Source organism: Carcharhinus amblyrhynchos, chromosome 5, assembly GCF_965287045.1.
Source record: "Carcharhinus amblyrhynchos chromosome 5, sCarAmb.v2.hapA, whole genome shotgun sequence".
NCBI lineage: Eukaryota > Metazoa > Chordata > Chondrichthyes > Carcharhiniformes > Carcharhinidae > Carcharhinus > Carcharhinus amblyrhynchos.
The window spans coordinates 17,204,778-17,221,770 of NC_137328.1; the positions used below are offsets into that span (position 1 = coordinate 17,204,778).

General features: G+C 41.5%; 1 protein-coding gene across 15 annotated transcripts in view; it reads right to left on the minus strand.

Moving 5' to 3' along the window:
• LOC145342912 (receptor-type tyrosine-protein phosphatase delta) overlaps positions 1 to 16,993 on the minus strand; it is a 563,551-nt gene that overhangs the window by 95,807 nt on the left and 450,751 nt on the right. For 10 of the 15 annotated variants that reach the window (XM_080188513.1, XM_080188506.1, XM_080188510.1 and 7 more), the window contains 3 exons: positions 11,335 to 11,547; positions 7,722 to 7,882; positions 5,032 to 5,144 (listed from right to left, as the gene is read on the minus strand). In XM_080188513.1, coding sequence (XP_080044639.1) covers positions 5,032 to 5,144; positions 7,722 to 7,882; positions 11,335 to 11,547 — 487 coding nt within the window. Of the gene's footprint in view, positions 1 to 476; positions 519 to 5,031; positions 5,145 to 7,721; positions 7,883 to 11,334; positions 11,548 to 16,993 lie in introns of all 15 variants that reach the window. The other 5 variants (XM_080188504.1, XM_080188503.1, XM_080188499.1 and 2 more) reach the window with 1 other exon arrangement.

Genomic DNA, 16,993 nt, shown 5'->3' on the forward strand with positions numbered 1-16,993 from the left:
TTTAATGACAAAGCAGCATAACACAGGTCTGAAAAGCAATTGTTAGGAGAGCTTGACGTGTAAACTAGTAACCATGTTTGATGTGGAGAGAGAGAATAAAGCAGGCAGACAGTTTAATTACTCAAAGCAGGGCATGCTCAGAAGAGAAGAGCTCTCAAGGCAATTAACAGTCACCGAACATGCTCTGAAAAGCTCACATTCCTCAAGTGGGAAGGGTAATAAAGTTTGGGCTGCATGTCGCTGAGGTTAGCTGGGCTGAGAGGATGGAAGGTTAGCCCTGACGCTGACTGCTGCTTTGAGTAATGACGGCGTTGCCACTTCAGACTTTCCTCCCTGCAATGTACGAAATGCTTGTCTGTATCGAGTTAGAATGAGAAGTGCGGCATGTGAACTACACAACAAGCAGCCAGAAGCCTGAAAGGAGAGAACAGTGTCCAGAAGGAAGAAGAAATGAACTAATGTTAGGGGAAACTAACTTGTCGAATGGAGGTTACCATGGTAACTGGAGACACCTGAACCTGCAAAGAAAATGGGGGGTGTATAAATAAAGTTTCTGCTCTTCCACCAAAGAAAAATGAGATGGAAAATTTCACATAAAATACTGGGGAGATAAAACAAGTTGGTAGAGATGCTATCCAAAATTGTCTTTTTTATATAAAAAAATTATTTGATTTAGTCAGTTTATTGCAAATGTTACCAAAAAGGGAAAATAATGTAATTTCCATCTCCATCTAAGTTTGATAATAAAATCTACTCACACAGCAGACATTTACATGCACTTTAGTTTTAATGAGGGGCTGAATGCAAATAGCATGCACCAGTGTTATAGAGCGGGTACAGAACACAGAAAGATTACAACATGAGTAGAGCTTCAGAAATATTTCCACTGATCACAGACTGCAGGGACGGTGGGCTGGGGGAAGAGGACAAACATTGTCATTTGATGTATTTTCTTCAATGTGATGTGAATAAGCTACTGCTGTCTCTGTCATGGTCCCAGGGTCAGAATCTCCTGCCCCAAGACAATCCCTTGATAGTTCCGACAATCTACTGCAAGTGTAAGTATATTTCTTCAAGAGCGGCAAGATATAGGAGCTCGTCTCTTACCCTGATGGCTTTTCTTATAATTGTAAACATTCATTAAAACTCTCCACTGCCCTTCATTAATTTTTAGGCAAATTTAGCTTGTATCAAGGAAAGGCTAGAAAGCATTTCACTGGTTTAATGTCAACATCTAGCAGCTGGCAAGGAATAATAATGGACTGACTGCTGGAGCTTCAAGGACTAAGCACAGACGTGATGGTGTGTACATGCATGGAAGGCTAACAGAAGGACTGCGGAACTCATCAAAAAATCACAATGATATTGTCCTTTGATTGAGTGCTCAAATACTGAAACAGAAACATAAGATATTTAGAACTTTTAGAGTTGATCAGTGCAATGGTGTTATTATCATGTTAATACTGAGCACTGCTGTGGCTGGGGAGGGAGGACACAAGAGCCAAAAGGGGAGGCATAAGGGGCTGAGTTATTGGCCAAGGGTGGAAAAGGGAAAGGCAGATGGAAATGATAAATATAGGTTAGTAATAGCTGCACAGGTCACAGTGACAACTTCATAAATTACCTTGGACATACAACAACATCAGTCACAGCGGGCATTTAAATGAATGATGCTCTCTTATCTATTGGACTGTGCTGCTGTAGTCTATTTAAGTGCGGATTAAATTCTGCTCCTGTTTCACACACATGCTTCCCCCAGTTGCTTTAACCATATGTCCATGTCTTAGGCTTAATACAGTGTGCCACTCCTGAGTTTTGACATCAAATCGCAGAAAGACCCCCTACTCGCTAAAGGCGAGGGAACTGAAAGAAGCCATTCAGAAAAATACATTTTCCAAAGGAAATCAATATTTATATTTCAGTGCTCCTATCCAAGATAAATCCTCAATTCCTGTTAAATGGGGAATTTGAGGTCTCGTGAGGGTGATTTCAAAGAGGCTGGGTAGTGGTTAGTTGGTTGCGCCTGACACCAGCAGAAGTGATCAGGGCTCACAGAGCAAAGTACCAAGGAGATCAATTATTCCTTTACTTTTTTACTGAAAGGCATTTGCAGTTTCAACTTACAAGGTGTCACCAGTTGATCTTTTTGGGAGCAGGGAGGGATAGGCTTTTTTTAAAGCCACATCAAAATGACAAATACAAATAAAGTGAACAGAGCACTTTCCACTTGAATTAGCAGTGTCAGTGTTAAGCCATGGAGCTAGCTACACAATACAGTTCCTTCTGCATAATGTGGTGTTGGTCTTGAAATACATGTGAATAAGAATGCTTCCTGCATTTGTGTGACATTCCTTCCCCACTAAGTCACAGAATCCCTACAGTGCAGAAGGAGGCCATTCAGCCCATCAAGCCTGCACCAACAACATTCTCACCCAGGCCCTATCCCCATAAGCCTACATGTTTACTCTGCTAGCTCCCCCAGTTTGGCATAGCCGATCCACCTAACCTGCACATTTTTGGGCTGCGGGAGGAAACTGGAGCACCCCGAGGAAACCCACGCTGACACGGGAAGAATGTGCCAACTCCATACTTTTAATCAAGTATTAAGCCACGCATAAGGGCTGGGCAGATCCTTCTGTAAAAGTAGTAGAGGAAGGGATTTTACACAACCATATTAAGCACCTGTTTGCTAATATTTTGTGCATCCTTATTTCAAAGTTGATATCGAGAGTTTTCTGGCATTGTATTGATGTTCGAAGCACGTATGGGATAGTGCTGGCAATAGAATAGGACTGATTGGAAAACGTAGGCAAATGTGTCTTAACACCAATCTCAGAAAAGCAGCCGGCTATCCCAGAGTAACTTTGTCATTTCTTCCCCCCCTCACGTTGCCAATAAAAAGTAGTTAATCAGTGCTGTTTTCAGTCCTGGCTTATTCTGTGAACTTGCATATGTCCCAATCACTTGGCTGACAGTCACTTCAAATTCTTAATCAGCAGCAATAAACTTTCTGGCTGGGATTTTATGGCCTTGCTCAAGTGAGACCACGAATTTCCACCCAAGGTCAATGGACATTTCCTTTGTCTGCCTCTCATCCGCTCCAATTCTGCAGCAGACAGAGCAGTAGAATTCCGGTGTCTAGGCCTGGACAATCTGGATGCAGGGAAAATATAATCCCTGGTTATCTGGGAGTGGCATGATTTAGGGCTGAGATATGAGACATTTGTCCATTCAGAGGATGTTGAACCTATGGAATCCTCTACTACAGGAAGCTGGAGGCCAAGTCAACTGAATATATTTAAAAAGATATGGATTATTAGATAATAAGCGCATCAAGGGGTATGAAGAGAGAGCGGGAGTGTGGTATTGAGATAGAGGATCATACTGAACAGTAGAGGAGTCTCAAGGAGCTGAATGGCCTAGTCCTGCTCCTATTTTCTATGTTTCTATATTTCATCTTATTAGTTACTCTTCTGACTTGGAACTATTACATCACATCCACTGGGTGAAAGGCCTGAATCACCCTTTCTAACACACTAGGTGTATGTAACTATAATCATGTGGCCTTCAGTGCCTACTATGGATAGGCAATAAATGTTGACCTAACCAGTGACACCCACACCCCCATGACAGAATCAAAAAATGATGGACCTAGATTACAATTCCATTCCAAAGGGGTCAACGAGCAACATTCGCATTCACAATACCTCCAAACTCCTCAAATGGATCTACTTCTACTGCACCTAATTACTTTCACTTTTCATTTCAATTTGCTTTTTTTTGAGGAACATTCTAGGGGTTATTGTAACTTAAATCTGCTTATTTACAAAATACTTGAACCATGTATTAACTTGAAGTAGTCCATGTAAGTAACCTCAGAACCCGTAGGATTTTCAGCACAATGCTCGACTTTGTCTCTGTTTATTCACCATACGATGAAATTGTTATTTGTCCATTGTGGTATATATTGAGTACCTCTGATCTACAGTATGTTTGGGAATTGATCAATGGTAAACTAATCGTTGATTTTGGTGGAAGCACTCAAGCAGCAGCTGCAAACACAGATCAACAACAAAATAGTCCCATTATCTAAACTCATTCACAGGACTGGTGCTAATTTGTGGCTTCAAACAATAGCTGAATTGCTATCATCAGTTATCTTACAGTTTAATTCAGCCAAACATTGATCTCACCTGCAAGGGGTATGATTAATTCCTTCGTATCAGAAATGTGCAATGCATTGAAGAGTAACCAGTAATGGCACGCACTGCAGCAGCACTCCTGCCTCAGTTGGCGGGTGGCCTGATTCCTCTGAGGTGAGCTATCAAGTGGTTAAACTCTTATTCTGGTGGGCATTGCAGCAACAAGTTCCTGAGACTTACTGTACTCTTGTTGGGCCTGTACACAGCCTCTTGCAGGACTCAATCCAGACCAAATGGCAGTAAAGAAGAGGCTGATATGTCAGTTGGTCACATATGCACTATTAACATACTTATCCTCTTCATACCATCACGTAGCTTAATGAGTGTGGACAGGTAGCAACTTATTAATATAAAAACTGCAATTTATGAGAGAACAAAATCCCACCAATGAAACTACTACCAGAGTAATAATATTCACAGATACATTGGTGATCAAAAGTTAAATAGTCCCAGACAATTTACAGAGTCTGCAAATTGGTTTTAGGACCAACAAATCTGGGTCTAATTCTTCTTCAATCAGGGCTTATCAGCAATCAGGTTCAGTCATACCAGCATGGATTCAATGCAGCATCCAGGCATCACACAGAAAATTATCAACAGCAAAAAGCTCAGTAGACACAAAGTGACAAACCCTTACTTTTCGCTCTGTCCCTAATTCTTAAACCAGAATCCCTTCCCTGATAAATCTCGATGTAAGAATATTTCCGAGTGTGTGATGAGAAATATTAACGGAGTTGTGTGTAGCCACATTTCACAGAGAGAGAGAAAAAAACACAACATGGTCAACACAAACCTGGGAGGCTTGGACTTAAACTTTTCCACATCTTACCTGGAGTCTGGAAGTTAAGACGCCTTAGTTCCACTGGGTCTGTGGGATGATGAGAAGGTAGCTCCTTGCTGTTCGGAATACTGCTTTTTCTTGAGTCAGATTCTGTCCTTTTCCTACAAGGAGGATACAGATATTGGTATTCAGGGAAACAGACTGAACCCTGTGCAGTTAAATGAACTAAAGAAGCAGATTTATTAAGAATCAATAAACGTCAAAAACAATGAAAATTTAACACCTGTTAAATTTTTGCTTAACTAGTAGTTGCTGCAGCAACACTGGGAGATGTATTTGCAATTTCTTTGGTTTATTCCATGAGGAATGTCCATTTTTGCATATTAAAAGTTTTTCTTCCCCTATTTTCTCCCTCCACATTGAATGGTGCTTGCGGGCATTTACATTACATACATAGGTACGATTTAAATTCAATTACATCCCTCAGTCTCAGTCTACTGTCAAGTTCTTTCCAACCCACTGACGTGATCACTGGAGCAGCACCTATAAATGTAATACAGAATCAGAAAATGGGCTTTGTCTACTCTTTCTTTTCCATTAAAAATGTGGTTAAAAAGGAGTCATTTCCACAAATGTGTAATCATGATTTTGTGGATAATTTTATAGCAACATCTGTTAGATTATAAAGGCTGCTATGGAAAGAAATGAAATAAAATGCATTCTGTACGAAATGAAAAAAGAGACAAACTGAAAGTGTTCTGGATGGCGAGTCATTTTATGATGCTGAAGCCGTCAGGTCACGTGATTTTTTGATTGCCATCGGCAGTTGTTAATAACGTGCATGTTTCTGTGAAGGGTGGAAATCATTTTACAAAATTTCAGGATACAACTGAGGGAGAGATGGTGGTGTGACTGACGGCACGACCACCATGTGCAGCATTTTGTAATAGCCTTTGTTTTATCCCTCCAGTCTAAACATTTAGGCAGACCGGCTCCAGATAAAGTCTCTAGTGGGGAAACAGTAAGAGGTGATATTTGTTTTTGCTCGTTTTCAGTCTTAAAGGCCACCAATAAGATAATGAATGTTGATCATTACGTGCAGCGATTTCTGGGTTAAAGAACCCAACAGTTCTTTGTGTTAAAGCTGGGCATGACGTTCCCTATTCATCAGGAGACTAATCCAGCACGCCCACTACAACCACCCCCACAACCCCTCCTCGAGCGGTTACACCTTTGCTTTTACCTGTCAGGTTTGCTGTCCCATTGTAATGCAACAGGAGATAAAAAGAAGAAAGGTCAGTATATTAGCTTCCTATTCAAAGAGCAATAGCCATGGCAACGTACTTGCTTCACTGCAGATGTCTTACTGGCAGGGAACATGTTACTTAACATGCAAATTAGGAACTGACAGTTCATCAGTGCAGTTAATGCTTTCTAATAGCAGTATAATGAAGGACTAAAGGTCAGGCCAAGAAAACAGTAACACGCGTGCTTCAACAGAAATACATTTCAATTCTGATGTCACATTCACTTATGGCCACAGTGTACTGAAATGCCACACTTAATTATCATTCCAGCGAAGGTGGTGATAGCACAATTTGGTATTGTTGAATGTTTACCAATCATCAGTCTTGGAAGAAAGTTAATGTGTCAAAACGAGACCCCTGCCTCTATTTACTGAATGCTCGCGGCGCACAGGGAAACAACAGAGCCAATATTAAAACCGTGCAGCAGCCGGGAATCCGTAAAAGCAAAATTGTCTGATGTGCAGCCGACATGTAAAGGAAATAATGATTGCAGAAGCTGGAGGTAGAAACATCAAAGAGCTTTTACTGCGGGCTCCACGCACAGCATGGCTCCATTAGGGATGAGGAGGGCATTTCATTTGACAGTATGTGGTAGGATAATGTGGATTATTCCCTGACTGATAGGTCAGCTTAGAGTCAGGCACAGCAGTTTGATAGCAAAGCAATGCACTTGCTGGTTTTGACATCCGGCTGACTGGAGCAACATGAATTGGCTCGAGCAACTCCTTATTTGATACTTCACACTAATTTATATGTAGTAGGGTTAAATACTTCAATCAGGTAGATTGAACCTGCACTGGCCCCCATGATTAGAGACAGCAATATTGGTATATTGGAGATTTATTTCAGATTCTTTGCTTGTGCTGTGGTGAGAATTTTTACTGCTCATTTTCACTGCATTTATGCTTTTGCAAACCACTGTTTGAAACTGCAGAACAAACATTTAAGTACTTTAGACAGGGTAGATTCAGAAAGAACTGTTCCCAATGATGGGGGAGTCTAGAACTAGGGGTCGTAGTTTGAGGATAAGGGTGAAATCTTTTAAAACTGAGGTGAAGAGAAACATCTTCACCCAGAGAATGGTGAATGTGTGGAAGTCGCTACCAAAGAAAGTAGTCAAGGCCAAAATGTTGTCTGATTTCAAGAAGAAATTAAATATAGCTCTTGGGGCTAAAGAGATCAAGGGAAATGAAAGGAAGGAGGGAATTAGGATATTGATTTTGATGATCAGCCATGATCAAAGTGAATGGCGGAGCAGGCTTGAAGGGCCAAATGACCTACATCTACTTCTAGTTTCTATGTTTTCTTATTTATTCTGATGACCATAAAGCATTTACTGATCATCAAGTGGGTCAGTGGGATGGCAGCCTTTGTGGCTCTTCATTGAGCATCCCTATTTCTGCACTGCATCTACAGTCTTAATTTTCTTACCTCTTATATAGGAGGATAGCAATGACAATGCAGATGATGAACACAACAGCTAAGACAGGACCAACTACCCATATCAATCCTTCTTCTTCATCTGTGATGGGTTGAGGATCAAGGTCCGCTGACAGTACAGGATCAGAGTAAGGACTTGTTGCATACATCATCTGGAACATGATTCAGAATACCAGGAAAGGTTAGCAGAAACGAGCAAGGCAGTTTGATAAGATAAGTGAGGAATAAATTAAATTGAGTTTTTTTAAAGTATATATACGCAAAAGGAAATAAGAACTTGCATCACAAATCTAGTGCGGGAAATCAGCCAGAAGCTGCAGTATTGTGGCCATGTAGGAGCAGTCATATTGGGTTTCCACCCTTTTATTCACCTGTCACAATGTGGGCACTTATTCATGAATGGGCAGGCCTATCAACACACTGTGCAAATGAGATAAATATTTTAGATGACATGTATCCTGCCATTTGTACCCTAGCGATGCTGAAAGCAATGAACAACTAACTGTATTTCTCACATGCAGTGTTGCTAAGAGCATTGGGAGTGGGCAATTAAAATGTATAAGCTCGTTTCCTCTACTGCAATCAGTCACAGGACGATTGCCTGTGGAATGGAAGTTGGCCTATTTGAAAGCAGGGCACGTGTTTATTTTTAATTCATTAGGTGGCAGAGCCAGGCGACTGTCACTGCAGCACAGCACTACAGTATATATCCAACCTCTTAACTACAGCAGATATCAAGCTGGAAATGGCATGTGCACCCATTAACAAGATGCAAATAGCCCTGAGTCTGATGAGTGCACCCAGGTAAGTGATACAAATCATGGGCAGGCTTATAGTACAAATAGTCTTTCTCACTGTTTTGAGACATTTAACTCTTACTTGCAATCAGAATAGCAGTTATCTAGGCCACTGCCCCTTTGAGGCAATCTTCATCCACCTTGCTGTGCTAGAGCCTCCACCTGAGGCAGAATGTGAGGTTTTTTTCTAACTGTTGTCGACAGCAGACTGAAGGAATTTGCAAAGCTAACTGTAACCAGAAGATTACAAATTGCAACAGAGTAGCATGGTTCCAAGTCTTGTCAGAAAGAAAATGACAGATGGTGGAAACTTCCTTCAAAGATAGGAGAAACATTTTATTTGCAGTAACTCATTTCTTCTCGTTCATTCAACCTCCACATGATAAAAGCAAGTGCAAAGTAGCAACACCGTGGTGAAGTTCTTTAGGCTAGTGTGGAGCACAGCAGCTGCAAAGTAGTCATAACCTTCAGCTGTCAAGTCAAGAAATAATGTGTGTTGAAAGTCAGTAGCCGGCTTCAAATCACCATCTTAAAGGGCCCTCCACATGTTCGAGAGAATTCCATCATCTCCTGCCGAGCCATGAAAACCACCAGGAGATACGTTTTGCTAATTCCCATTGAGCAATAGGTTGTTTCCATATGAAACAAAGCATTGGCTAACATTGACCAAAAAACACAACTTTTGCTTCAATTGAACATTTCTCTGGGTCAGAAGATCTTTGATGTATAAGTTCCTCAAATGCTGGTGATGGTAAGCTCCCCAACACCGCGCACGAAGGAAACGAGCACAGTGTTACATTCTTTGAGTGCCGTTCCAATGCTGAACATAGGATTGGTAAATTTACCCTTTAGAATCAGACATTTTCATTCTCGTTAATGAAGCGAATGGTGGAAAAATATCCAAAGATACCTACAATCGATCACCAATATGTGCAACTTTCAGACTCTTAATACTGACTAAGGTAGTGATAATGAAAGAAAAGAAATGGAATCTCACAGGATCCCATGGGTTTGAAATGTTTTGACATTGGTTTGCTCAGAATAAGATTCAAATCTCATGGAGGAATGTCCTGAGGTACGAATGGGTAAATGCACCATGTGTTCTTTGTGATCAGTAATATTGGGTGATAACCCACTATTGTTGATCACTATCTGTGCGGAGTTTGTGCTTTCTCCCCATGTCTGCGTGGGTTGCCGACAGGTGCTCCAGTTTCCTCCCACACTCCAAAGATGTATGGGTTAGGTTAATTGGCCATGTTGAATTGCCCCTTTGTGTCAGGGGGATTCACACGGTAAATATGTGGGGTTACGGGGACAGGGCCTGGATGGGATTGTTGTTGGTGCAGACTTGATGGGCCAAATGGGTTCACTCTGCACGGTAGGGATTCCATGATCCTCTAGTCTCCCATAGATCAAAAAATAGAAAGTGGCTTCAATCAGCTGAATCTCAAGGGCTCACTGCAACTCGATGAATCAAGTTTGGATCTTATTGTGGTCAGGTTTCCATGCAATACTCAAGTTGATAAGACCTAGCTGATGTGGTGATCATGGGACAGATATCACATGGAAATGCTGTATAATGATGGAAGGAGGATGAATACTCTGGCAACTTGAATGATCTGTGGTTGTTTGCGCAAATTTGGAAGCAACATGGTGGAACTGGTCAACAGCTGAGGACTTAAGTCAATTCAGATTGAGTCAATTCCAAGATAGCTTGGGCGAGGCATCTGTTGAACAGAACATAAACTTATTTTTATTCCAAAGCTGAAATTGAAAAATTGTATTATGAATTTTCCCTCTACACTTCTGAGGATTTTAATGAAAGACTCAAACAGAATGAGACAAAGACCAAGAAACGATCACTTAGTCAAGTTTGGATCTTATTGTGGTCAGGTTTCCATGCAATACTATCAATTGCTATCACAATTGCTCACAGTAATGTATATCTGAGCACCATGGTCTAAGAAACAACATCCATCAATCTGCGACCTGTGGTGGGTGAAGAATCACAGATGTATTTGACAGTGATTGCAAAGAAGAATGAGTTAAGATTGCCCATTCAGGTACATATTTTCTTAAGGGAACAGTGCATCAAGTAAATTTCCTTCCAGAATATTGGCAAGTAGATTTGGAGTGAATAATGAAGAATATTCATGTAACGCTCCAATATTTCCCAACAGCACGTGTGGATGGGATAATCTGAATGCCTGATGATTTAAGGAGTTTGTAATTATCGCATATTTAATGCTTCACATTTTCAGTTAACTAATGAATTTTAAGCAAAAAACCCAGTTATCAATGTTAAAATTATGCAGTAATGCAATCCTCAAATGGGTGCATCATGTAATTGCATCCTTTTAATGGATCTTGTGCCACGACTAATATCATTATCAGTTAACCTCTATCCTGCAGGAAGGATTAATTTGGTGCTTTTGTACATAGCAGATCAGAGCAAAAGACCAACTTAGGAAAGTTATAGACACAGAATGAAAGCACAATACTTGATTCAAAATGCTTCAAGTAGATGTCTTATCAATCCACCACTGCTTTTTGACATTTTAACAAATTACAAAATGAAAGCTAAGGGACTTAGCACAATTGGAATGGTTCCTTTACCTTACCTTAACTCTTAAGTAGACTAGTTAATCACAACAGTACGATTCCAGCATAATTACCTTTATCATAAATATATTATGCATGATAATCCCTGAAATTATTTACTTTGAATCCAATAGAGTTCAACACTATTTTAAAACAGCACTTATGTGTGGAGGAAAGCTGTCAGGAGTGACGTGAACCAAACTTACAGATTCTGGGCTGTCAAGGACCGCTAAAATAAAGAAAACATATTCTTGGCCACTTTGGAGGCGCTTGTTTTCAAATCCATTGTAAAACAGCCGATCACCAAGGGTAAACTCATTGGGAAGAACCTCAAAATGGGCTGCAATGTATGGCTTAAGGGCATCTGCGTGCCTCCTTAGACGGATACTTCTTCGTTTCCTGGTAATTTCTCTTAGCAACTGGAAAAGAAAAAAAGTAACTCAGTTAAAACATTATTTTAGTGTGCACAACTGAAAATAAAAAGGCATGCATTGCTACAGCACTGGCAACGCACTGATGTTTCCATTTCTATGCTGAGCAGAACTTCAAGCCTTACTTGAATGAGCACTAGTTGTTACAATTATTTGTCATTGTACCAACAAAACAAATGAAAATTTTGATTTGGTGACACTGGTTAGCACTACTACCTCACAGCGCCAGGGACCTGGGTTCAATTCCAGCCTTAAGTGACTGTTTATGTGGAGTTTGCATGTTCTCCCCCTGTCTGTGTGGATTTCCATCAGGTGCTCCAGTTTCCTCCCACACTTCAAAGATGTATGGGTTAGGTAGATTGACTATGCTAAATTGCCTCTGTTAAGTTGCCCCTTAGTGTCCCAAGATGTGTAGGTTTGGTGGGTTAGCAGGGTAAATATTGGGGGTTAAAGCTTGGGTAAGATGCTCTGTCAACGTGTTGGTGCAGACTCGATAGGCTAAACGACTACCTTCTGCACTGTAGGATTCTATGATGGTGCATGCTGGACACTGGAGCATTAGGATAGTTTGTAATTGCAGTTCTAAGATTAGGGTAAAAACATATGATGCAGTGTGATCATCAAGCAGTATAATTTATGCAGTTTTTCTAAACTCCTTCAGCAAACATTTCCTCTGAAATGTGAAAATGGACTTTCCTATAACTAGCTGATCACAAGTTAATGGGGCAGATTTTCTGAAAGGCTGGGATGAGTTAATAATAGTGATCAAGCAGCATTCGCTGCCATTACCTATCTGAAACTGGCCATAACTTCATGATGTTGAGCAGACACCCATTAGCACAGAAATTCTGGGCCTGAAGTTTTAGACTGGTGGGGATCGAGCATTTGGAGAGCTGGCAGGGAACACATCCCCGTCAACTCCAATAGACCCGCTGCTCTAACTGGATGGTTGTCCTGCCATGATGAGCTGCTAACCAATTAGCTTTCCAGCCCATCTGAACACAATACTACAAAGCATGTCATTAATATTTAAACTAGCCTTGTGCCATCCCCAGGTGTGAGGTGGAATTCACCAACAGACTGGGGCTGGAAAGATAGCAACAGGCAAGAAGTTGGGCGCGATCCCAATTTGTTGCCTCTTGCCCTATAATACCAGCTCGCCATGCCTGTTGATGGATGCGGTGAGCTGTTAAGATCCTGGTAAGAGTTCACTCTTTGTTGAATGCTTATGTCAATGTTCGGTGTTGTAACCGCCATTTTGTGGACTGAACTTACGGGCTCAACTAGCTTTCCCTTCCACGCATTATAAAGGACATTGCTTGATGTCACACTCAAAAGGAATATTGGAAAAAAATGTAGGTGAACTCAAAGCCTTGTTTGGATTCTGCCAGCCAACATCCTGTGATGGACCCACAGATGGACAATATGAACCCCATCCTTTAGGTTCCACATTTTCTTACCTTGCCTGATTGCTTTCAGCTCCCGGCAACCCTCACCACATTCACGACATCAGACCTTTCCCATTTCACTTGTGCGTGCCCTCGGCCCCATCCTCTATCCTCCTTCAATTTTCCCTTCCACTTCTCAATACTTTAATACCACTCCTTGCCCACCATACCCATCCCTGCCCTATCCTTGCCTGTCCTGAACCTCCATGGAAACTGCCATTCTCTTGCTGTGACCTCCTTGTGATGCAGAGTTCAACAAGAAGAAATGCTGACCTCAGGCACAAAGGCAAACATAAACCAGGTGCCTCAAAACTCTCATACGCCATTGACTTAATCTTGAAGGTAGAATGGAATTACAAAATGTTTTAATATAATGAGTACTCATGGTATGTGAATGTACTACAAGCAGGAAGTTGCCACTGGATGTTATAAGGCCTGATCTGTCACCTACATGCCTCAGACAGTGGGGATAATTTTGAGCCCCTCTTTCCGTCTGCAAGAATGGCGGCACATGCTCAAAATCCAGAGAGTGCGATTCGCGACAGTGAGTTTCTGAGTTCTGATCCTAGCGGCCCTCATTGGTGGACTGGTGTGAAGCTTGTGGGCATAAATACTATTGCTACTGTGACATAAGATTCAGCCTGAAAACAAGTGCCATTGGCAAGAAACACTCAATTTTCACACCGGAATCAACTGGAGTTTCAGCCTTGATTTTGCCCTCCATTCTCTATGGCATAAAACTTGAACCAGCATCACCTGACTCCAAGAGGGGAGTACCACTGAGCGAGAATTGAAACTCTAATGTGCACACCATTTTTTGGTAAGATTTCACTTAATCTCAAAATTTGAACCTGTTGTTGGAGAAGCAAAATTTTGGTTCTTGCCTCATTAAATCACCCCACCAGCCACATTTCCCAATCTTGTGAAATCCACAAATCCCCCCAGCATGTGTGTTTGTGTGTTGATGTGTGCATTGGTCTGCGTGATGGAGTGTCGGAACATGTGTGATGCTGGGTGTGTGTGAATGTGAGTGTGCAATGGTGCGTGTGATGATGCGTTGTTGTGTGCGTTAGAGTTTCAGCTCTGGCTTAGTGGTACTCCCATCTCGATATCAGGTGATGCTGGTTCAAGTTCAATGCCATAGAACAGGGGTCTCCAAACTACAGCCTGTGGGCCACATCCAGCCCGCAGCTGGCCGCATCCGGATCGAAGTTTGGAGACTACTGGCAGAGAGAATGGAGAGCAAAATCAAGGCCGAATCTCCAATGCATTATTAAGAGAGTGCTGCATTATTAGAATTACCTTCTTTTGGATGAATTAAGACCCCACCTGCTCTCTCATGTAGACAAAGAAGATCCTATAGCTCAAGTATCAGAGCAGGTTACTTCTCCAGGAATCCTGTCCAATATTGATCCCTCAATCAGGTCTCATAGGAAAAGTATCTCTAAATTATCTCCTGTGGGTGTGAGACACTAAAACATGCAAATTGGCTGCTGTGTTCCCTACAGTATGCTTTTTTGAAAAGTTACAGCTGTAAAAACAGGTCCAACATACAACAGTATGCAAACTGGTATGCCACCTTGACGGAGTTGAGGGGGTTGAGCTATGAAGAGAGGGTGAATAGACTGGGCTTGTACTCGTTGGAGTTTAGAAGGATGCGGGGGAATCTTATAGAGACGTATAAGATAATGAAGGGGATGGATAGGGTAGAGGTGGAGAGGTTCTTCCCACTCAGAAAGGACAGCAGGACTAGAGGGCACAGCCTCAAGATGGGGGGGGGGTGCAGTTTAGAACAGAGTTGAGGAGGAACTTCTTCACTCAAAGGGTGGTGAATCTCTGGAATTCTCTGCCCGTTGAAGTGGTGGAGGCTACCTCGCTAAATATATTTAAGACACGGGTAGATAGGTTTTTGGTAGGCAAGGGAATTAAGGGTTATGGAGAGAAAGCAGGAATGTGGAACTGAGCCACTTCAGATCAGCCATGATCTTATTGAACAGCGGGACAGGCTCGAGGGGCATAGATGGCCTACTCCTGCTCCTATTTCTTATGTACTTATGTTCACAGTGATTAGCACTGCTTCCTCACAGAGCCAGGGACCTGGCTTGGGTCACTGTTTGTGCGGAGTCTGCATGTTCTCCCCATGTTGGCATGGGTTTCCTCCGGGTGCGGCAGTTTCCTCCCAAGGTCCAAAAGACGTTCTGGTTAGGTGCATTGACCATGCTAAATTCTCCCTCACTGTACCCAAACAGATGTTGGAGTGTGGCGACTAGGACATTTTCACAATAACTTCACGGTGGTGTTAATGTAAGCCGACTTGTGACACTAACAAATAAACTAAGCTAAAACGTTTAGTTTAATTTATTTATTACTGATGTATTGGTTTATATTGACTTATCCACTGTTTTAGTACAAGAAAATCGATAAAGGTCTTTGTAAAATGTGTGAATGAAGCATTCCCTACAAGTGTAAAAACGAGTTAATTATTAACATCACAAATCCAACTGGAACATATCTTCAGTGCTAATAATCAGAGCAAATTGTATGCATCAATGCAGTCGAATTAACAGAGAAAGAGAACAAAAATCACTGTCAGTATTAACTGACATATTCTCTGCCTGTCTACTGGAGGAGTTCTCTGCTTTGAGAGAGTGGATTTGAGGTCTCAGCATTCTAAATGTACTGCAAAACAATTGCCTAACCTAAAGAATGAAGCATAAACTCATAAATAGTATAAATGTTTAATAATACTTTCCACCTCCCTCCAAGTATTTACCCACCAACTTGACAATACCCATTGATTTATAAGCGTGCGAATCATCACTGCCAGTCTGCACACATGCTTAGATTTAATAACTATTTTAAAAGATATATTTTGTTGCTAAGTAACAAAGTATGCAGCCAAAGACTCTGAAGCACTGTACCACACCACTTGTCTAGACTGAGACATGAATCTCTGATTCAAGGCCAGCATTTCACACTGATTTGATTGGCGAGAGGAGTGATCTTACAATTTATAATTGCAGTGATTATTCATGAATTCACACACATTTGCATTTTGTTTTGGAAGGAAACAGCTTTAATTCAAAGTGCTTTTCAACTAAACTGAAGCAAGTGAACTGTGTTTACTTCAAATATGTCTGCCAAATTTCTCCAAAAATGCTTTAGGATAGTGTGCGCTAATGGCCTTGTTAACTATTAACGTTTAGAAAAAAACCCCCAGAAATTAGTTCAGTTATATTCCACAATAATTTAAGAAAACTTCTCAAAGCAGCCCAGTATTAAACTTGGGTTGTCACTTCTGACGGTATGTGCTGACATATTGGAATTTTACTGCCTCGCCCACCTCGGAATTGGGGCGAGTGAGGCTCACAGAACGGAATTTTTCGTTGGCCTCAGGCAGGATTTTACAAGCCTCACCCAAGTGAGGTTGTAAAGTATCGGCCATGTCCTTAAGCTCCGAGCACCTCCTGCAACTCAGTGAGATCACTGGATGACTCTTCATAGCTGAGACACACACAGCTTTAAAGACATTTAAATACTTAAAGGGAAAGCGTATTCCACATAATTGCCACAGACTATTAAATGTTACCAAGAAAAATATTTGCTGGTGCAAATATACACCACTGAATTTATAAGAATGTGCAGAGCTTCATAATGAATGCCACCCACTTGAGTTTGATCTACTGGCAAAGAAAATGGGAATTTGTAATAATTGATGCTTGGTGACAGAGAATAAGGAGGAATGAATCCTGGTGGTCCACTGAAAGACACACAGCAGGCACCATCCATCATGTTTCTTCCAACCAAAAGGGATAATCATACGCTGTCTTCCAACTTGGTGCGCTTTGACAGTGGGGAACCTACTCCAGTCCCCTTTCATTGAGATGTGACTCACAGTCCTGGATTTTCCCTCCCCTACTCCCTTCATTACTGGAGAAACGCAGTCAGATCCAACAATTATCCAGATCAAATGCTGCAACGGTGTC